Raw genomic sequence first — 23,153 nt, 5'->3', positions numbered from 1 at the left:
ATTGTGTCATCTACCAGAGTTCCCTTCTCCCCACCCCAGCTCCATTTGTGGCATTTGCACTAGTCTGTGACCTCTCTATTGGGCCAGGGAGAGGGTGTAGTTTCTAGAATTCAACAAGGTGTGTCCTTGGTCACCTGGTTTATGAAGACCACCCTCCTTGAAGGGGAGAGGGCAGTCAGTAAGGGCAAGTCCACCTTTAGCCATGAATCAAGAGGGCCAATATTAGTGGCCATTGTCAAGAGTACTGGAAGGAATAAATTCAATTTCTCCAAATCCAGTTGGAAGGTTAAGAAAATAAATCAAGGGACAAACCAAGGTCAAGCTTTCTCTTACCACAGCATCAGACAATTTTTTCAAAATATATTAGATTTGTTTTTTATTGTAGAGCACACACATATTAGGGCAAAGTGCTGCACACACAACTACAAATCATTTTTTGAAGGAAGGAAAAGAGCAGTAAAAAAACAAAACAAAAACAAAAATAAAACAAAAACATCCCAAAACCACAGAAGACCTGCAACTGCTTCACTTATGCAGTCTCAACTTGAAGGCTCTCTACATTGGCAAAAGAATGCTGACCCCAAAGAAGGATTTCCTGCTGGCTGGCTGTTCTCCATCTCTGTAGCCATTGAGGCCCGAGGTCAGGCCTCTGTGCACCTCTGGAGTGGTGGTGGCATGGTTGCTCAGAAGGCCTGTTTTTGGCAGGCTCAGTTCTTGTCTGGCTGCCAAAGACAGTCTTAATGAACCTGCATCAGCAAAACCCTACAGCTTTCCAGGATGTGAGCAGGCCAAAACTGTCAAAGATTTTAACTTTCTATTATTTTCAAAGTTCCTTCCTCAGCACCCATGCCCCTGAGGCAGGCAAAGTACCAACCCAATATGCAGGTCTGACTTCTGGCCTTGGATATAAGCTACACGTGGACAAGAGAGGACGGACACACCTTCTTAGATAGATGATATAGGGGAAAAAAGAACCAAGATGGCCAACTGAGGAGAAAGGAAAAGGAGACAGCCAAGAGACTAACGGGAGGGGAAACACCTCAGAACAAAAGAAACAAAGCCCTACCACACACCCCAAGTTCCCATAACCCAAACGCTAGACTGGAAGCAAATCAGTTCCTCTAGCTAGAAACAATTCCTACAAATGACCCACTGCAGCAAGTCTAATTGTCCCATACAACCACACACATATGCCTAAAAGGAGCAACCAGCAAACAGGTATGCTCTTGGCAAGAGGTCAGGACCACTGTGCTAGTCTCTTGACCACCTAGGATTGGTGGGCAGAGCAAGCTGGAGGCATGCAGGAAGCCTGGGGACTCAGAAATGGGATGTCAGGGGCTGTTACTGTTTAAGCCCCATATCCAGCCAACCTGAACAGTGGGGAAAACAGGGGATTTGCATGAGCTTCCAGAACCTGGACAGCAGGTGAGATGTAGGGGCAGCAGGCCCAATGCAGGACCTGTATGGCTCCAAGAGACCTCATCCAAGCATGAGCATCAGTGGAAGAAAAGGGCTGGCAAAAGAATCACCTTTGTTTAAAACACTGCAAAGATTTACATGTAAAGCCCAAACAAGAATTCCTTAACCAAAACATTTTGTGTGTTTAAATAAACCTAGTCTGACACATTTCCACTTGAAGACAGCTTATCCCACTGTCTCGACTGGCTACTCTGGTATGAGTGTTCCCCTACAGAAGCTAACAGCCTTTTCCATCAAGGAGAAAAGCCAAGAACATAAGAACCCAGGTCTTGCGCCAATTCTGTTCTTTAGCCTTAATAGGCAACAAAGCAAGGAAAACGTATATAGGACCAAAATAACAAACAACAAAGAAAAAAACACTCAAACAAAACAGAAGATGGGGCAGCTACAACAGATTAGCCAGAGTTCCAGGTGGGCACAGGGCCTCAGTGTCTCCGCATCTTCACCTTGCGGGTGGGGCTGCCTGCTGCCTCTGGGCAATCTTCCGATGACTCGTAGGACTTGCGCCAATAGTTCTCAGAGCTAAAGCTACCCCTCCGCCGGTGCGTGGGCAGAAGCACAGACCGCCGGTTTTCTTCTTTGTCCATCTCCAGGATCCGGGGTCTGCAAACAATGAGAACAAGCTGTTACCAGAGAAGTCAAGAGTGGTCTAGTCTTGCCACCATTGTAGGGGATTCAGAAGGCCCCCATCCTTGGATTGGGTTACTCTTCTCAGTAGATTTGAATCCAGATGTACTAGCCGGGCGATGGTGGCGCACGCCTTTAATCCCAGCACTCGGGAGGCAGAGGCAGGCAGATCTCTGTGAGTTCGAGACCATCCTGGTCTACAGAGCTAGTTCCAGGACAGGCTCCAAAGCCACAGAGAAACCCTGTCTCGAAAAACCAAAAAAAAAAAGAAAAAAAAAGAAAAAAAGAATCCAGATGTACTAACAGTATTAGGGCCTGCCCACTAAGTGATAGTGGCCAGTCTTTTTCTTGGGACTGTCTCTTAGTCACCTTGTAGTGTATGCTTATTTCTGACTTTGGTGCTCAGTAACCTGTCAGGTCTGCTGGGCTGGGCTTTTATTACCTCAGGTTCAAACCCCTGCAGGGTCCTGCCATGTACCTCCCTATACTTTCTACTCTCCTGTTTATATTCATCCCTGCACACCCTGGAACCCCCTGTCTCTGAAACCAACATGCTCTTTTAAACAGATCTTTCCTACAAAACCCTTCACACAGCTTTCTCATCCTTCTGGTCTTTGTGTGTGTGTGTGTGTGTGTGTGTGTTTTTTTTTTTTTTTTTTTGAGGCAGAGTTTCTCTGTGTAGCCTTAGCTGTCGTGGAACTTGCTCTGTAGACCAGGTTGGCCTCAAACTCAGAGATCCGCTGGCCTTTGCCTCCCAAGTGCTGCAATTAAAGGCATGTGCCACCACTGCCCAGCCCCTTCTGGTGTCATTTTAAACATTACCCTTTCAGAAACCCTCTCCAAGAGATCCCTAGTTCACTTCTAAGTGCCAAGATGCTCTCTTAACACCTAAGTATAAACCTACAAATGAGTGTGCCCAGATGGAACTGAAGAAGGCACGTCACGGGACATTTCTCAGAATTTCTGCTGAATCCCTTCTTCTAAGGGGATTATGTACTAATGGACAAGGCTTTAAAGGAATGGACAACCTCAGGCTCCTAACCAGCCTTGAAGTAGACCATCAGCTGCATTGTTGACCTTTGTTGAGGGTTCTAAGTACCTGTGGGCCGCATCAGGGTCTGCCTTGCGGTGGGACCTTTTGGGTTTCAGCGCAGGGTCTCTGCTGTTTCCTGACAGGCGATCTGAAGCATAGTTGGGTGGCAATGTGGAGCTGCTCAGGGATTTTGTTTCCAAACGCGGTGCATCTAATCTTGTCCTGCAAAGGAAGCACACACAGGATCTCAAAAGCTCCTCTGGTAATAAGTCCCATCAGAAAAGATCTATCTCCAGCAAAGACTGGATTGGCCTGCAAACCAGCAGTCTGTGTTCTGTGCCTTGATCTCTTTGTGGTTCAACTAGATATTGGTCTAGTGACTTCCAGAGAATCTTCCTCACTTTCAGGTCTAGAAGTGGAGAATGGGAATAACTTGTTTAGATACCTCCAATGTGTGCTATGCCTGCAGACAGACCTCAGGGCACTCTCTGATGGGGACACTGTCAGCCAATGATCTTTAAGGGATGGGATCAGGTAAAGGTGTGAGAAAAATATCCAAAGTTCGTTCTCTCCGTGGTTCCTGCACTATACAGCTGAGCTTGGGACTTCTCATTCCTGTTTTGTGAGTTTGCACCTTATAATAAAGAAAAATATAATAGGTCTATCTTTTAGCTAGCCTAGTTTTTTCTCGACCCTAGATAATTCAACAACTCTCAGCCATAGAAGGCAGCATTGCAGTCAGACTTGCAGTTTCTCTAGGAGCATCTACCCAACCCTCCAGTGGATTGTGGGTACACCAGAACAGATGCCCTTATGCTTAGAGAAGAGCTAGAGAAAAGGAGACCTACCCTAGTTTCTCAAAGACACAGGGTCTTCATGAAAGCTAAGTGGTAGAGCCTTGAAATGAAGAAAAGTCTAGTCTACTCTACACTCCCTCCACATCCACTTAGCAGTGGCCCTTTGGGGAATGTTAAACAAGCAGATACCAAAAGGACTTCTGTTTATTTAATAACAATACATAATAATACATAACATAATGGATGCCTCAGAGCTTGTGTTCCCTCTCTTTTTATTATGGAACTGGGGTCTCAGACATGCTAAGCAAGCCTCTAGCATGGAGCTACATCCCTAGCCCAAAGAGCATCTTTGGTCTTTGGCCAAATTACCTCAGACCCCAAGACTGAGACACTTCTGTCCTTGGATGAGGCCCACACTTTTTGAGCACATCACACACGTCTCGATAAAGACTCTCGATTTGCCCCTCCCCGTGAGCATTCAGTGACTAACTTCCCCAAATGATACACAGATAAAGAGATCACTCAGGAGTGACCTGAGAGGTCAGATGGCTGTCAGATATGGCCACTAGATGCAGACACAGACATGGTCATGGTAAATTGGTACTTCCCGATTACAGACAGTGGAAAACAGAAGGGACACCATTAGAAACAGACCAGAAGAAGCTTGGTGCACGAGGGCTGAGGGATCCACTGGCTCACGAGGCTTGGAGATATAGAGGCAGCTTTACAAACAATTGTCACTTTCATAAGAATGTTAAAAAAGTTCAAATGGGGAGTTGCTGCATTATGGTAGCTGCAGGAGCTGGATATTTCCTGACTTCCCAGAATGATAAAGAGCATCACTGAAGACAGCACCTGGAATTACCTTGTGACTTTGCTCTCATTCTAGCATCCTTAGCTGTTATGTCTGTCCTTGAAAGATTATTATATGATTTAATAAAGTAAGGGGAAAAAATAGAGATCATTTGGGCCAGGTATAGTTCAGTGGTAAAGCATTAGCCCACTCATTAAACAAATCAAATTTACTAACAATAGTCCTAGCACTAGCCGGGCGGTGGTGGCGGACGCCTTTAATCCCAGCACTTGGGAGGCAGAGGCAAGCGGATCTCTGTGAGTTCGAGACCAGCCTGGTCTACAAGAGCTAGTTCCAGGACAGGCTCCAAAACCACAGAGAAACCCTGTCTCGAAAAACCAAAAAAAAAAAAAAAAAAAAAAATAGTCCTAGCACTAGCACATAACCCAGAATATACTAATCTTAGCTACCACTTGGCAAATGGATTTCTTGATGTTTCTTCCCTAGTATTTCAGAACATTCTTAAGACATACTTTATCAAAAGTGGCCTATTTATACTGCCATCTCACTTCTACTTCACCTAGTTCAATGGACAACGCCATCTCAGCAATTCAAGTATTGTAGACAGACCCAGTGCAGCTCTAAAAACCTAGAGGCCACCAAGACCTGAAAAACTGCCCTGCAAGCCATCTCCTGAGGCATTAATGCTAATCTAAGCTCCTCCTTCACTCCTCCATCTGCACCAGTTAGTTCCCTACACTTCCTGGCCTTCCAGCCACTGAGTATAACATTTCTGTCTTGCCAGTAGTTTCTAGCTCAGAAGTCAGATATACCAAGCCTTCCCTGATTCTCACACTAAAGTGGATGTAATTAATTTTGATTTTTTTCCCAGTGGTCCCTTAGGGGACATATTCTGTCCTTTTCTATCAATGTGTCCTCTGCTTTCTGCTGTAATGGCATGCAAACATAGAAAAAACTGGGTGTCTTACGGTGCCTATGTTAGATGCCTATATATAATAAAAATGTGGTAACTAGCCAGAAATATCTGCTCAAAAATCATCCCATTGCCAGGTGGTGGACCTGGAGCTCGCCTTTAATCCCAACACTTGGGAGGCAGAGGCATGTAGATCTCTGTGAGTTCAAAGCTACCCTGGCCTACAAAGTGAAACCAGGACAGTCAGGACTGTTACACAGAGAAACCCTGTCTTAAAAAACAGAAACAAAAAATAAAAACAAAAAGGCAACTCACTTCCTGCCTGAACCCCCTTCCAGAGCCATACCTCCTACTCTTATAGCATATGAGCATGTGGCAACAAGTCAGGGAAGAATACTAGGGTGCACACAAGGCAATCATGCAGATACTGGAACTCAGTCTGCAAACTAGGCTGGTCTTGAACTCAGAGATCCACTTGCCTCTGTTTCCCAAGTGCTGGGATTAAAGACCTGCACCTCCACCACCCAGTGGATTTTGCTTTTTTGTTTTTTTAAATTTTATTTTTAATTTAGCAGTGGTGGCACATGCCTTTAATCCCACCACTCGTAAGACAGAGGCAGATGGATCTCTGAGTTCCAGGCCAGCCTGGTCTACAAAAGTGAGTTCCAGGACAGTCGGAGCTACACAGAGAAAACTTATTTCAAAAAACAAACATTTATTATTATCTGTATGAATATTTTGCCTGCATATAAGTATGTGCCTAAAGAAACTAGAAGATGGACCTGAAATCACAGATGGTTGTAAGCCACTATCTGAGTGCTGAGAACAGAAGTCAGTTCCCCTGGAAGAAAGCCAGTGTTCTTAATTACTGAGCAATCTTTCATAGCTCCCCACAAAAGATTTGGTTAATTTTTATTATTTATTTTTTTAGTTAGATGTGGTGGCATGCATATTTAATTCCAGAACTTCAGAGGCAGAGGTGGGAGGTTCTCTACAACTTGGAGGCCAGCCTGGTCAGCTAGGGCTACACAGTAAGACTATCTCAAAACAAGTGTGTGTGTACACATATATGTCTGTACCTGCATGTATAAGACCAGGGAGGCCATAAATATGTGTTGGAAGCACTGAAGCAATTATGAGCTGCTCAGTATAGATCTAGGAATTGAATTCAGTTCCTCTGGAATAGCCAAGTGATCTTAATCATTAAACTTATTTCGAACTCAAACATACACCACCCCAGTGATGCATGGGCAGGGATGTGGATGAAGGTAGGACCTTGAGTACTCCACTGTGCAAACCACCAACAAACCAGGAGGCCTGGGCTCAAGACTTTATTCAACTACGTACTGTGACCACAAACATAATATGGTTTGTAGTTTGAGGATTTTACTCCCAAGCAAACTCAAAAGGTCACTTCAAAGGAGTCACATTTTGTTCAGCCAGCAAGCACACGGCAGCTACCCATCCACTTCTCTCCGTGAGATCCTTGAAAAATATCTTGCCAGCTCTTACTGATTCGAGCTGGTGTCAGAGCTACTAGGGGTCTATACAATCTTTATCTAAACTTCAACAAGACTGACTCTACCCCGGACTAAAAGGAACAGGACAGATTCAATATCCAGAATCTACTCGCTAGAACTTGGTCTCACCAAAAGACATTACAAGGTCTCTGGGTAGTATCTAGATGTCCATGTCAGGGTGGTGCTTAGTTCATCCTTTTACAAGACAAGTCCCAACAGATTTTTCTAAAACTAGTCATTGGCAGTTCAAATTATTCTTCACTTACCAACTGATGTCTCATTTGGCCTGGGTAGCAAACTAGGCCCTGGACATCCCTCTACTAGCCCTGAACATCAATTTGGAAATTCACAATAGACATGTATATAGGCTGTGACAGCTTAAAGAGGGGTGGCATGCTGAAGGGCTACAGGTGTCCTGAATGTCAAAATGGTCAGCACCAGGGCCATGAAGGATAGTTAGGTTGACCTGTGTTTACATGTAGGAAATTTTAGAGTGATGTGGGCCAAAACATGAACACGTTATAAAGAGAGGTCTTTCCAACAAAAGCCATTCTGTCACAGAACCAGGTGACATCATCAACTGCATTGGGGATGTAGATACTTTAAGGTAGAATAAGATAAAGGGAAGAACCTCAAGAGACAGCTAGGTGAGTACTTTAGAAAGACATCTAAACCGGGCGTGGTGGCACACACCTTTAATAGTAACACTGGGGAGGCAGAGGCAGGTGGATCTCTGTGAGTCAGAGGTCAGCCTGCTCTACAGAGTGAGTTCCAGGACAGTCAGGGCTATTACACAAGAGAAACCTTGTCTGGAAAAATACAGACAGACATCTATGCCAATCCTTAGACTACCCTGGGTTGGCTGATGATGTTTACTATCATGGTGCACGTTGTATAGCATATAGTATATACCTTTGATATATGGTAAAAACAGCACTTTGTTTCTGTGAGCTTTTTTTACAAAAATATAAGCCTTGTCCAAGTATAAGAAAAAACAGGAAAATCCCACTGCAACATTCTTTTGTTTGTTTTTCAAGACAGAATTTTTCTGTGTAACAGTCTTAGTTGTCCTGGAACTCATTTTGTAGACCAGGCTGGCCTCGGACTCAGAGAGATCAGTCTTGCCTACTTCTGCCTCCCCAGTGCCGGGATTAAAGGCATGCACCATCACACCCAGCTTTGCAACGTCCTATAAAATATCCTGCTAATTAAGTTTGAGAAATTATTATAGTTGTGAGGAGTAAAGTAACATGACAACTAGACATAACACAGGATGCACCTTGAATGAGAACAGCAGACACATGAGAAAATTAAGTAAACCTAAGTGTGATGGTTAATCTCAATCGTCATTTTATTGAGATATGGAATCACCTGGGAGAGAGCCTTTGGGCATGGAGGCTTATAGAGGAGTATCTTGATTGAGTTGGGAAGAGCTGCCCATTGTGGGTGGCACCATTCCCTTGGCTGAGATACTGGACTGTATAAAAAAGACAAAAGTGAGCTGAACATAGTCGTTCATTGCTCTCTGCTTGCTTATTCTATATGAAATGTGATTAGCTACCTAAATCTACCACTAGGGCTTCCCTATCATGAAGGTCCATATCCTGGAACTGCAAACAGAAATAAATTCTTTCTCTTTTTAAGTTACATTTGTCAGGAAATTTATTACAGAAACAGGAAAACTAAGATACTAGGTAAATCTAAAATTATGGATGAAGCAGAGATCTCAAATTCCCAGGCATGCTAACAAAGTGCTTTATCGCTGGCTACATTTCTAGCCACAACTGATTTCTTTTCTTGTTTGGTTTTAGAGAAAGGGTCTTGGTATAATGCCAGGCTGGTTTCCAATTCCTAGGCTCAAGTGTCTTGCCTCAGACTTCCAAGAAGTTGAGACTATAGGCGTATGCCAATGAATCTAGTATATCCAGTATACAGACAGTACTTACAAATCATCTATCTCTTTTTACTGGGGATTTAATCCAGGGCCTGGATTGCCAGGTAAACACTCTACCTATATCCCAAGTCCAGCATTTTCACTTTTTAGTTTGAGACAGGGTCTCACAAATTTGGCTCAGCTGGCCCTGAATGGTCTTTGTAGCCTAGACAGTCTACAAATCAAAAACTATCACAAAACTAGAGTGCATAAAGCTAATTGTTTTTCTTTCTTTCTGAGACAGAGCTTCTCTCTTTTTTTAAAAGATTTATTTATTTATTTACTTACTTATTATGTATACAGTGTTCTGTCTGTATGCTTGTTGGCCAGAAGAGGGCACCAGATCTCATTACAGATGGTTGTGAGCCATCATGTGGTTGCTGGAAATTGAACTCAGGACCTCTGGAAGAGCAGTCAGTGCTCTTAACCTCTGAGCCATCTCTCCAGCCCGACAGAGCTTCTCTTTGCAGCCCTGGCTGTCCTGGAACTCACTCTGTAGACCAGACTAGCTTAGAAATTAAAAGTGCCTCTGTCTCCCGAGTGTTGAGATTAAAGGCACGCACCACCACTGCCCGGCTGCTAACTGCTTTTCTAGTTCTACGTGTGGCACCGATTTTTAATTTCTGGTGCTGGATAAACACATAAAAATGTAATTCAATAGCTCAAAATATAATCCAGTATGAAGCTCCAGTTTCCATTCCGAATGCCTATTCTAACTATATATAAGTTCAGTGCCTTGTAGAGTCCTTGGGCCTGGTTAAAAGCTAGAAGAGTGTTGGATTCCCTGGGACTGGAATTACAGATGGTTGTGAGCAGCCATTTAGGTGTTAGGAATCCAAACCTAGTTTTCTGGAAGTGCTCCTAACAAATGAGCTAACTCTCTAGCCTTTTTGAGACAGAGTCTCTCCAGGTAGTCCTGGCTATCCTGGACCTATGTGAACCAGGCTAGTTTTGAACTTATAGAGATCCACCTGCCTCTGCTCCACCACACTTGACTTACCTGTAACATTTTTGTTTTTAAAAGAAATGGCTTATTTTTATTTATTTATTAAGATTTATTTATTATGTATGTATACAACATTCTGCCTCCATGTATGCTTGCATGCCAGAAGAGGGCATCAGATCTCATCATAGATGGTTGTGAGCCACCATGTGGTTGCTGGGAATTGAACTCAGGACCTCTGGAAGAGCACCTGGTGCTCTTAACCTCTGAGCCATCTCTCCGGCCCCCCTGCAACATTTTTTTAAAATAACAAAGTATTTAAGATTTAAAAAGGCTTCAGGACAAACAACGTCTACCTCATCAAACATAACCCGAGTCTGCACACTAGACGTGCTTTGTTCACCTTTACACTTCAGAGACAGGGGCTGGGGGACCCAAGAGTTTGAGACCAGCCTGATCATAGTGAATTTCAGGCCAGCCAGGGCAACATTGCATGACTCATCTAAAACAAAAACAAAACAAAAACCCAAACAATCTACCCAACACAAAAGCAAGCAAGCACAAGCCTCATGTAAGCGAGGGTGGCCAAGAGCTCCTCTCCTACCTCTACTTCACAGGTGTCAACATTTCAAGAGTGCCTCACTATGTTTGACCAACTTTTCTTTTCTCTCTTTTTCTTCTCTTTCTCTTATTTATGACAAGTCTGCCTCCAAGTCCCAATCTTCTCACCTTAGTCTCTCAGATGCTGGACTACAATTATTAGTGAGCTACCACACCCAGCCAGAAGAGGGCAGGTTATGTCCCTAAGGCACTCTCAATAGAGGGGAAACAGCCACAGCTACAAGCCAGCTAAATACTACAGCCTAACCTATTCTTGTCACCTCTCCTCATTCCTAGCTCCTTCTAGAAGTGAAAGCCTAGGCATTTTTAAAGTAGGCTCCTAAGGCACAGTCTAAAAATAATCATGGAAAGCCCATGTGATAAGTCAGAACGGGTGTGACTGCGTGTGCAAGGGTGTGAGGGTTTAGGAAAGTTTTCTCCAAATCTTGTTTCAAGGAAGACTATGCCCAAAGGACTAGGGATAACTCAAGATTAAGAGCATGCACTATTTTTACAGAGAACCTGAGTTTGGTTCTTAGCATGCATGTCTGGTGGCTCACAACTACCTGGAACTCTAGAATAAGGGAATCTGACTCCCTCTTCTGGATTCCACAGACATTTACAAACCACGTGCACATCCCACACACTGATAACACACATACATATATATAATTAAAAATAAATCCTTAAAAGAAAAAAAAGTGTGCCAATAAATACCAGGAACATTTCTATACATACTGAACTCCCTAAACAGTCTGAGGATATGAAAGAGAATTTGTGTCTTTCTGCTCTCCTACATTACACAATGGCATGCAAGAAGTAGAGAGGTTAAGGTCCAAGAGGATTCAAACAGGCCTGTAGTTAAGGCAGAGGACGACAGACATGAAGGTACTTACTTCCTGAGAATGATGACCGCTCGGCGTTCTTTAATGTCCTGAGGCCGTATGCAGTGAGTGATTTCATCAGCAGCATACCCACTAGAAAGAAACAGAACATGTCACCAGTAAGAGAGTAGATAAGACAACCAAAGTTCACGGGGGACAGGAATAGGCTGTCCTCTGCCTATTGAGAAGTTTAAGAATCTACGTGGAATGAAAATATGTTTAAGCTCTAAGAAGTGCCTGCCTAGAAATCATTAAAGGAAAAACCTGGCCCAGAAGATTCACTGGTCACTTAAGACAAAGTCTGAAGCAGGACTCTCCTAGCATAAACTAGAATCCTTTTCATTTGCAGCTCTTTAGGCTAGGGTGTAGTTCAGAGGTAAAGCATTTGCTTGGCATATGTGAGGCTCTGGGATTGATCCCCAGCACTAAAACAAATATAAAAACAAAGGAACTCTGGAGGCAATTGGTGCAAAGGAGAGAGTCTTTGGTGAAGACAGAAAACTGCAGCCAGACATGTATAAAGAGGAAACCAAGGCAGCCACTGACAGCACAGAAATATAAGGATCACTAAGGCCCAACACAAAACTTTCCTACTTGGGGAAAAAACTTTCAAAAGCCTCTGGGGAGATCCAAAATTTTGAAGACAGCTATGTCTGGGATATTTTATGAATTTCCTCATAATGAAATTTCCACTTAATGGCTAACTAATATGGCTAGAAGACTATTCTCAGCTGGCATCCCTCTGATTTGAAGTTCCCGGAATAACTCTGATTATGAGCCCCTCACATATTCTCAATGAGCACCCAAAGAGATGAGATACTCCCACTCCAAGTTACTCCACTGAGCTGCAAAGATCAACACAGCCAAACACCTGCCCAGCCTGGTACCAGGCCTGATAGAACAGCTTGCCTTCAAGCTTTCTCCTTTAGATTCCTAGCTGCTCCTGGGCCATAACCTTTTGTTTTGTTTTCGTTTTTTTTCAAGACTGTGTGTAGCCCTAGCTGTCCTTGAATTCACAGAGATTCCCCTGCCAAGGTCTCCCCACTGCCAATAACTATAGTCCAGACTGGTCCCAAACCCACACCAATACTCCTACCTCAGTCTCTTGAATGTTGAGATTTCAAGTGTGAACCATGTTATATCATTATATATTAATGACTACAGACTGGCTGCAAGGTAGTTTTACATATTATACAGACACAGATCTCAGAAAGAGCTAAGTCTAATGGCACATCTCAAAGGTCTGAATTTGTAGTGCCAGCTACATGCAAGGGTTCCTGATGTTTAACAAATATTGTTTGAATTGGCTATTATAAATATGACCAAGGGTCCCGACTTCTTATTTCTAATAGAAAATCACTTCTCTTAAAGCAGCTTGGGAACAAATCCAGATTGTTTGCCAAAGCTTGACTGCTTCCATGTTCTCTGCCCCATCCTCCAAAGGGCTATAAAACAAACAAGCCATGCCTGGTTCCTGCCCTGAGCCAGGGAGCACTATACAGAACCACAGAAGAGACCTTGACATACCAACTCCCCTCTCTATATATGACCCTATATTTGAGTCTTATTAACACCAGTATTCTAGAATTTCTTGTTATCTGTGATAGCCCACTGTTTTTTTCCTCTGGGAGAGGGAACTCACAAAGAAGACTTTTTTTTTTTTTTTTTTTTCGGTTTTTTGAGACCGAACTGAAGTCTGCCTGCCTCTGCCTCCCGAGTGCTGGGATTAAAGGTGTGCGCCACTACCGTCTGGCCAGAACCCAAAGTTTTCCTGGTGAACTTAAGCAGAAAACGCCCAGTCAAGACCACAAAAGTGCCTTTTACTTCTAAGAACCCTACTTGCTACAGGCAACACTGAAAATCTCACTCTGCCAGACTGAAATGTAATATGTCCTGGGTGGGTTCAGCTCTATTCTTGATGTGAAGGGAAGTTCAATGGCTGCCTACTCTTGTTTTCACAGGAAAAGAGGAATACCTTATGCTATCCAGTTGGTCTCTCTGTCTGGGCTGACTCCACGCCCAGCAACAATGCTTATTATGCCATCCATAACCATCAATTGACAAGACCTAGCTCTGTCCCTCACTAGCCCATCTATCTTCTCTCCTGGTAAAATTTCCCTAAGCCTCTGTCCCAACCGATCTCCTCCATGCTACCTAACCACATTATCCCATAACTCTACTATATTTGGAACAGAAATTGTGTTTTCCTTCTAAGACAACACTTTGTTCAAAGGTCTTAACTCTGCACGGTGGACAAAAAAATTAAATGCATGTTAATATTCCACACCAAAACAATCTATCACTTTGAAGCCTCTAATTTTTTTTTTCAAGACAGTGTTTCTCTATGTAGCCTTGGCTATACTGGAACCCACTCTGTAGACCAGGCTGGCCTCGAACTCACAGATCCACCTGCTGCTGCCTCCCAAGTGCTGGGATTAAAAGTGTGCACCACCACTATCAGCCTGGAGCCTCTATTTTAAGATCATCAAAACAGATTGCAACGAGCCTTTCCTTAGAGGATTGTACACAAACGAGTCTGAAAAACCATCACTAAGGAAATGTACAGGACTATGTATGTCTCTTCTGTGGACAGCCTTAGAGATGGAGTTGCTAAGGCTCATTTCCAAGATGGTCATCATTCTCAACTGTTCCATGTCTTGCGTAGGCCAGGGCGGACCAAAAATTAATGAACTGGACAAGGTCACAGCCTAATGCTAACCTCCCTTTGATGGGCTACTTTCCCTAGGCAGCCCTCTTGATCTGTCTCATCACTGACAGGTTTGCAGGTAAAGGAAGCTGAGGGCTGGTGTTGGGGCAGGACTGTGAACTCAAGCCTCCAGAAGAAATGGCTTAACTTTAAAGAAGTCTTGGGCTTTTTGGACATAGACATATTCCAATTATGCACATAACAAAATACTGACAGCAGTTAATCTCTTGAGACATTTTTAACTAAACTTCAAGAACTCAGTCTTATTACAGAGATTCAATCTTTTCAGATAATTCTAAAGCATCACTGGCTTTCTTTTTAGCACAAGAGAAAAAAAGGACCACTAAGTAATTTGTCCATGGCTGGTGTGTACACACCTCCCAGCATTCACACTCAGGAGTTTCAGTTGTACATAGGTCGTCCAGGGCTACATAGTGAAACCCCATCTCAAAAAATTTTTTGGTTATGTTCAAACAGCTAAAATAGCGATGCTGAAACTTCCACCAATTTTGCATAACCTTTTGTTTTTGGTAGCCAAATATATTAAGTAAATTACAAGTGAAAGCAGAAAATCTCATCTGTGTTCCTTGGTAACGAGGTTTAATTTGTCACGGGGCCTTACTGGCCTCAAAGAATATAAGAATAAGTACCAGTCCTATGAGACAGGGAGGGTTATAGCGTACTGAGTGTTGCACACAAACTGCTCAGGCTGAAATGGCCAGCCAGTCAGTCCTGAGATTTTTGTGGCCTGTTTATTCTTTGCTTATTCTGATTTTTCTGTTTGAGACCACAGCTCCCAGCTAGCTGTTTCTCCTTTGCTACTTTCTGCCTTGTCAGGCCTGGCAACACAAAGGGAAGCCAATTTCAACAACCAACAGCCAGTCCAGAGAGTGTATAGCTCTGAAACAGGAAAATTTCACACAAGGGGCAAGTGGAGATAGATGGCTCAGTGGACAATGGTTTTTTCTGCCAAGTCTGATTACCTTAGTGTGATACTGGGGACCCACAGGGAAAGAAACAATTCCAAGTTGTCCTCTGATGCATCATAAACACACAAGCACACATGCAAATATATATAACGAAAAAACAATCCGAAAAAAGAGTGGCAGCCCAGTCCTTTTCCAAACTATTTTAAGCCACAAAGCTAAATTCTGCTTTCAATCAGCCAAGTGAGGTCAGTTATTAGCCCCAAACTTACAGGAATGTTACTAACCAGAAGAGTCAAAGACTAAGCTCGCCAGTACACAATGGATGGTGAGGTGAAGCAGTCAACCTAGACTGGTGGCTATGACCCAAGTCTCTGGAAAGGACTACAAAGTAGTGATTAAACAGTTCACAAGCAGTTAGCTTTCCAGGTGATTATTCTAACTAAAACAATTGGAGTCTGCTTTTTAAAATCTCTTTTATTTTAAAAATCACCTTATAAAGTAACGTATATATTGCTTTATTTGTGCATGTGTGTGAGTGCACATGCACACAGGAGGCCAGAGGTCAACTTCAGGTGCCATTCCTCAAGCATCATTCACCTTGCTTTTTTGAGATAGGGTCTCTCACGGGCTAAGGCTAGGTTGGGTGGCTAGCGAGTCCTGTCTCCACTTCTCTGGCCCTGGGATTACAAGTGTGGGCCATCACATCTGGCCTTAAAGAAGGAAAAAAAAAAGGGGCTGGGAAATTTCTAGGGAATCAAACTTAGGTCCTATGAGTTTAAGTACTAAAGTTCAGTTCACCAACTGAACTATTATCTCCAGTTTTGGGGTCTGATTTAACCTGCCCTATTCACTTTACAGAGTCAGGACAAAGAATGTGTAATGAACTGAGAGGAGGAAAGGTTAACAGATTTCTAGAGAACAGCATAAGAAAGGGACCCCTTCCATGCTCAAACTGGGAAGGTCACCAACAGTCAAAACCTGCCAGTTGGGTTTGGAAAGGAATGTAAAACACTTCTGAAGTGGTCTGTGAAGCCTTGCTCTAATAAAAATGCAGGTTTAGACATCGGAGTCAAATGTCTGCCACTAATCAAAATATGTGTTAAACACCAATAAACAATTCTGCCATGGTGCCTTTGCCAAATACAGACAAGTGAAAATGGGGCATCTTTTTTGCCACTAGCAAGTGAAAGCAGCAACTGCTAGATTGCTAGAGTCCATCTACATCTACATTCATCTATCTGTTTTCATCTAACCTGCAGCTTTAACACTCTCACCTCTGCAAAGTGTGGAAACACAGAAAAAGCATTTGATGAGGGGCATTACTAACAAGCAGGTGCTCATTTAACCGCAAATCAAGCCAGCAGAAAGTATGTGGGCAGGTTCTTGAAGATTTAAATTAGCAGGTGTGTCCAGAACCCTAGAACAATAGTTCTCATGTGGGGGATGAAGCTGTCCTGCAACTCTCACCTGCTGGGACATCTGTCAATGTCTGGAGATGATTTTTTATTGTCCTAAAAAGTGTCATTAGTGTCTACCAGATAAAGGCCAGGGATGCTCCTATCCATTCTCCTCCACTGCAAGAACAGCTCTCACCCAGAAAAGAACTTACAAGCTCCAAATATCAACAATAGTTGAGAAACTACTGTTATTACCAGGATAACCCCTACCAGAGTGGAACGCCACCTGCCTCACAGCAACAATGCTTACCAATGACTACATTCTAGTACTGCGTTTGAAGCTCTGCTAAGCGATTCCACCACTCTGGCTAATTTCTAGATATTCTTTTTTTTTTTTTTTTTTTGGTTTTTCGAGTTTCTAGATATTCTTTAGTTCCAGCTTCCTCCCTCCCAAGAACTTCCAATATCTCAGTGAGTAAAACGCCCCCTCAACATGCTTCTATAATTATCTTTCCAGATTCTGATGATCCACCTAGTCTAAAGCCTCTACTGAGAATGAACTATGTGAAAACTAGAGCCATGTTTCAAGGTTCACCAATTCCCTAGCACCTTTCCCAACCAGAGCAGGGGCTAGAGTGCCTATCTTCTCATGCCATGCTATTAGACAACAAATCACCACATTTAACTAAAAGACTTCAAAAGTTGGTACCATCTCTATTATACAGCTAAGAAAGCCAGCTCTAAGATACCTACAGGAACCCAAAGAAAGCTAGCACTCTGAAAGCAGAGGCAGTAATAGTACTGAGTTGGGAGGCCAGCCTAGGCCACAGAGTGAGACTCTGTCTCAAAAATAAATAAATAAACCCTCCAAAGTAAGCTGGATTCAAAGCCTGGGGCAGCACTTTTCAGGACATGGTTGCGCCTCCCACACTAACCCTTGGAGCCAAGTCTGAATCCCCAAAGGGTTGGAAGGGACTGGGAAAGCTTTAGGACTTTACTACTGCAAAGTAAAGACAGTTTTCCTGCTGATGCAATCTTGTTAATCACTAACAGACCTGAACATTAAGAATTCTAAGTTCTGTTTTTGAATCTAGTGTGCTGTGTAGGGGGAGTCTCAAAGTGCCTGAGAATTCCCCATCAAGCAGCTAGTCATTGCCAAACTTCTAGACAGCCTTAAAGGTGTATGACCATGAGGAAAATACCCCACTATATGACCAAATAGCCTTTGTGTGGAAGTCCGTTCAGCGCCAAGAAACTTCAACAAGGCAGAACCCCCAATCTTCCTTACACAGCAAGCTCTCTGGAAACCCTTTCTTTTAGAAGGTGGGTGAATCTTTTTGAGACAATGTCAAACTTAAGCAGTTCTCTTTCCTCAGCATATTAAGTGCTGATCGTAGAGGCAGGCACTACCAGGCCCAGCTGGAAATCCCCTTTAAAAACATTTAGTCAAGACATCCATCTGGAAGCGCCATACACGTGAAACACTTGAAACAGTTGTAGTCTAGGCCTCATCTTGGGGATTAACAAAGTGCATTAGCCAGGCTTACCTTTTTTAGGGCTGGAAGGAGACAGCCCTCGAATAAAATTTCACTTCATATAAATCCCAGCAGTGTTCCAGCAGATGATTTACCCTGCTGGCCAGGGCACTGAGCTAATTCTTAGCAGGATCTGGGGCCCCAACTGGCCAAGAGCCTAAGATGTGGTCACCAAATCACAAGGCCAAACACCAGGTCAACAGACCAGCTGTATTTTGTTTTACTGATCCCAGTAACAGCTATGGCATTTCTACAAAGTGCCCACAGAGGCCCAAAACTAAGAGAATTTTAAGAGCATGCTGTACTTTTATTTCTGGCTAAACCACTAAATTGTTCAACCCCAGGAAAGTCATTTTTTTCCGAGAATGGTGAAATCTGTCTCTCCCTGCCCCCCCACCCCAAATCCCTATCAAAAAGCTTAAGGACTCTGCCTGCATTTTCTGTTAAGGATCCACTATACTTTGTTAAACCACAAACAACGGAACAGAGAACACTTCTAGTTAAGCACAGACTTTCTAAGATATGGAAATATCCTAAAGTCCAAATATCTTAAGTCCAAAACAGAAAGCGATCTGCTTAAAGCCAACATGGGAAACACGAAGCCTTGAGTTCTTCTATCTCTAGGCCTCAAAAAAACCCGGCCAGTGTGTGCATCTGTAATCCCAGCACTTTGGAGGCAGAGGCAGGAGGAGACATTCAAGATCATCCTTCTTGGTGTAGAAAGTTGAGGCTATCCTGGACTACCAGAGACCCCCATCTTCAACAACAAAACCAAAACGCAAAACAGGCACCATATACCAAAACGCAAAACAGGCACCATATACTTGGAAAACGGAGTTTTACGCTAGCCTTCAGAAAAGCCTCTCAGAATGGGGTTTTTATAGATGAATTCTCAGATAAACTACTGTGACCACTTCAAACCTGCCTGCAGGTACAGAATTCCGTACTGGGCTTATTCCGCTAAGAGTTTTAGACACAAGATTCCTAAGGTCTGCACGAAAAAGGATGAGTCAGAACCACAAGAAGAACCGGCACCCATCAGCTGCGGCTTCCGGGATCCCGCAGGGTAGGCTTAGGCGGCAGGGTGCAGGGCCAGCCCCTCCTCCCAGGTGTGCGTTACCTGAGCACAGTCACGCTCCCTCTGCGCACCGGCAGAGAAAGCACAGGTTCCGACACCCGGATGGGCTTGAACTGGAACTTGCAGCCGAAGCAAAGAGCCGAGTCGCTAAAGAAAGACACGGACACGATCGGGCGCTCGAAGATGTGGATGGGGTCGACGTGGGAGACGATGCAGCCGCCAGGCTGGTAGTCGTTGATGACGGCGCTGTTGACGAAGCCCTCGGGGATGACGCGGTGCTCCACCAGCTTCTGGATCACCAGCTGATGCACCCACTCGGGGATCTCATCGACGTCGCCCGGCGGGTAGAGGCGCTCCTGGCCGGGCCCGCGCTTTTGCAGCTGGGCGCCGTAGGTGTAGCCCTCGCCGAAGAAGTACTTGTTGCGCAGGGGGGCTCGGTCCACGGTGTGCTCGTTGTACAGGCCCTTCTCGGCGCGGGACACCACCTCGTCGATGCGGGCCTCGATCTTGGAGCACTCGTCCTGGCTGAAGAGACGGATCTGCCGGATCCCGCTCTTCACCTTGCGCGCCTCCTCCTCCTTCTGCAACTGCTGCTCCTCGTAGTCGCTGCGCTCCGGGTCCGAGTCCTCCTGGTACTTCCGTTTGGTGGCCCCGGACACCGGGTACGGCTCGGCGGCGGCCGCGGCAGCGGCGGCGGCGGCCACGGCGGCGGCTGCAGCCGCGGCGGCCTCCCGGCTGCCAGCCTTGTAGTTGTCCCGGGACGTCATGGACTTGAGCTTCTCACGCAGGTCCGTGTAGCCGCTGGCGGCCGCCATAGCCCCCGCAACTCAACTCTAGGGTCCTCCGGGGCGGCCCGGCATGGCTCTAAGGGGACGCGCCCGGGGGGGCCCGAGAGGGAAGCGGGGGGTTCCCTCAGAGCCAGGCCGCCATGCGTGGCCCAAGGAACCAGCGGGGGGGGGGCGTAGAGGGGCCGGGAAGGGGTCGAACCTCAGCAGCGGCCGGTCATGCAGCACAAGCGACAGCGAGGCGTCTTCCTCCTCCACCTTCTCCACGTCCCGAGAAGCAAGGGCGCCGGCAGCGCCTCATGCCGTGGAGGGCGGGCTTCGGCGAAGACCCGGCCAGACTCCGGGTCAGACCCTCAGACGCCCTGCCCGGCCCGCACTTTAAAGCTCTCCTCACGACGTCACCGCCTGCCCGCCCGACCTCCGACAGCGCCGCTCCTTAGCGGGCTTCTCGTGGCGCCTGCGCAGTGCCAGCGGCCACGAGACTCCGCGCGCTCTGAGCATGCGCGCTCGTACAGCCCAGGTCGGCAAAGGTGCCCGCGCAAGCGCACAGGCGGCTCGCTCGCCGTCCGACGCCCCTCCCCCACCCACCGAAGACTTGGCGAGAAAAGCTCTCGAGCAGCGATTCGCCTTCACGCCGCGCCGCCTCCGGGACCGGAGGACTCCCCCGGCTGCGCTGTGCTCGCGGGGTCAACTCAGCCGCGCTGCCGCGTCACGGCATCGTGCGGATGCCCGCAGACGCCTCAGCTTCCAGCGCACAATCCTCGGGAACCACCACAACCCAGTCCGCCCCGTGACCGCCCCCTTTGGCGCTTTCACTTTCTTAATTGGACTGCCGGCCACGCGTTGGGCAAACACAGACTGGAGTTTCCAGAGTCGGTTGGTAAATCGTGCCTGTCAATCAGCCGGTCTCCTTGGCTACTGCGTCCATCACTTAATTAGCTTCGGGCAGAAGCTCGAGGACCCCTGAAGGGTGAATAGGTGGCTAAGTCAGTGCCTGACTGGAGTTCTCAGAGGAGGAAATCTCTGTGGATTCCCGTGAAGCTTCGGAAACAGTAGGAAAGTTTTCAGATTGAGGGCTGAAGCGCATCGGACCCAAACTCCGGAGCAAGTCAGTACAGCAGCAGAAGCCGGAGGCGCGCACTCGGGGCATCCCACACCCTAGTCCCCGCCGCCATCGCTCCCGGGAGCGGACGTTCCACAAGTCACGTCCCGGGACTGCCCGCCGTGCGCGCAGCCGCGGGCACGCGCGCACGGGCGTATCTTGTCTGCTGGGGGTGGGTCTATGGGGCCCTGTTTTAGGGGGCGACAAAAGGGCTCACGTCTCACGGGTGCAGGTTTACGACGGATTAGCTCAAATTAGATATTCACTTCAGACACTTCGAACATTTGAACAGCGGTGTGTAAAGTGTACCTGCCATCCCAGCACTGTGGAGACAGAGGTTGGAGAATAGCTCACAAGTTGGAGCTCAGCCTAGGCTCTGTAGCCTGTCTCAAAAACAACCACAACAAACCCAAGCAACAAGAAAGCCTGAAGCAGAGGGCAAGGGCTGAACAAAGGTGTGGCCATGCTGGAGGCCCCTCCAGCAAATAGGTTTCTGCTCCCGACCTCCCCAAGACGATATCCAGCCGCTTTGCTTGGTTCCCAATGCCTTTTCCACGCTGAGCTGCCGCCTCTTTGGTACTCCGTCAGATTTTCAGACACCCCCGTCCTTCCTGCCTTTGCCCATGCTGTCTGTCACCTGCAATGCCTGTCCATCTACCGTGCCTTTCCTTAGGTTCACCTCTTGTCTGGTGTGTAAAACCAGAAATCAGTATTCAGCTCAAAGGCGTTTGTGAGGATGAACTGGATCAGCGGAAGGATTGCTGATAGAGGGTCCGGACCTCAGTGTCCTAATCTGTATATGGAGGGTGACAGCAGTCTCTGCAGGAAAGTGGGGACAGTGTGGTAACTTGGTAAAGCCTGTGGGGTGGGAAGCCAGGACACTGGGGATCCAAGTCATCCTCCCTCCCCAAGCAGCAGGCAAATAAAGGGAAATGGGACAGGCACACTGGGGATTCCTGTAACAGCTGCATGGACCCAAGTGATGAAATGAGGGTGGAAGGGCAGCTGCAGGTGGTAAGGAGTGAACTATGGGCAAGGGCAGCTGACCTGGACTCTAGTGGAATCCCACCTGGGTTGCACTTTGTGAACCTGGTGGGTCTGGCACTTGAGCAATAGGCAGTTTGGCTGGGAGGCCCGAAGTGCTTTGGAAGTCCAGTTCTCTAAGGCTTTGATCTGCCTTTTACAGCTGCATGGTGAGAGCTCTTTACCCCACACCAGAACCACCTAACAAGTGACCCTCCACGGGTGTGGTGGTGCACACCTTTAGACCCAGCAGGGGTGGTGGCACAGGGGCAGATTTCTCAGATTCAGGGCCAACCAGGGTTACATAGTGAACTCTGCCTCAAAAAAAGAAGGGGGAAAAATGACTCTTCTATAGGTGAACTCTCCAGTTCCAGTTAACCATAGTGTTTCCTACTTGACTGTGCTCTTGAGTCAGGCTCAGGTCCTGTGGGGAAAAGCCAGCCTGGGTTGAACTTCACAAGCCCAACACTGCCAACACACCAACAGCACCTTCTCAACTCTACCGACCTTTTTGGGGGATGCTAAGGATTGAATGAGTTAGTGAGTTAGTGTTTGCAGGGGGCCTGGCACATAGTAAAAAATAATTTGTTTTTTGAGACAAGGTCTTGCTATATAGGTGAGGATGCCTTTGCCTCCTAAACTTACCTTTTTGTATGTGTGTTCATGTGTGCACAGTGCATACGTGTGTAGGTATATTGCGGGCATGCATATTTAAGGTCAACCTCGGGTGTTATTACTGGAGTGTTGCACACCATGTTTTGAGGCAGGGGCTTGGAACTTAAGTCTTGTTAAGTAGACTAGGCTGGTCTGGGAATCCTGTCTCTGCCTCCCCAGCTGCAAGATTACAATTGTCCACAAAAAAACAAAAACAAACAAAAAAAACCCCACTCGATTCTGGGGTTGAAGTCAGGTTTATCAACTGAACACTCCTGAAACTCCTAAAATTACCTTTTAAAACAATGTAGGGCAGGAGAGATGCTCAGTCAGTAAAATACCTGCCATGTAAAACAGGAAGACAGGTTTAGATTCCCCAGCAGCCATGTGAAAAGCTAGG

General features: G+C 46.0%; 1 protein-coding gene across 1 annotated transcript; it reads right to left on the bottom strand.

Annotated features, from left to right (window-relative positions):
- Positions 1-442: 442 nt before the first annotated feature.
- On the bottom strand, positions 443-20,759 carry Alkbh5 (alkB homolog 5, RNA demethylase). Its single transcript, XM_057775248.1, has 4 exons — positions 19,232-20,759; positions 11,556-11,636; positions 3,206-3,361; positions 443-2,082 (listed from the first exon to the last, which is right to left on the bottom strand). The coding sequence occupies exons 1-4, from the start codon at positions 20,002-20,004 to the stop codon at positions 1,905-1,907; spliced, it is 1,188 nt and encodes a 395-aa protein (XP_057631231.1). The 5' UTR covers positions 20,005-20,759; the 3' UTR covers positions 443-1,904.
- Between the last annotated feature and the right edge of the window lie 2,394 nt (positions 20,760-23,153).

The sequence above is a fragment of the Chionomys nivalis genome, chromosome 7, assembly GCF_950005125.1.
Source record: "Chionomys nivalis chromosome 7, mChiNiv1.1, whole genome shotgun sequence".
Classification (NCBI taxonomy): Eukaryota; Metazoa; Chordata; class Mammalia; order Rodentia; family Cricetidae; genus Chionomys; species Chionomys nivalis.
Note: the sequence above shows the minus strand (reverse complement) of the source record. Positions and strands in the feature narration are given on the sequence as shown.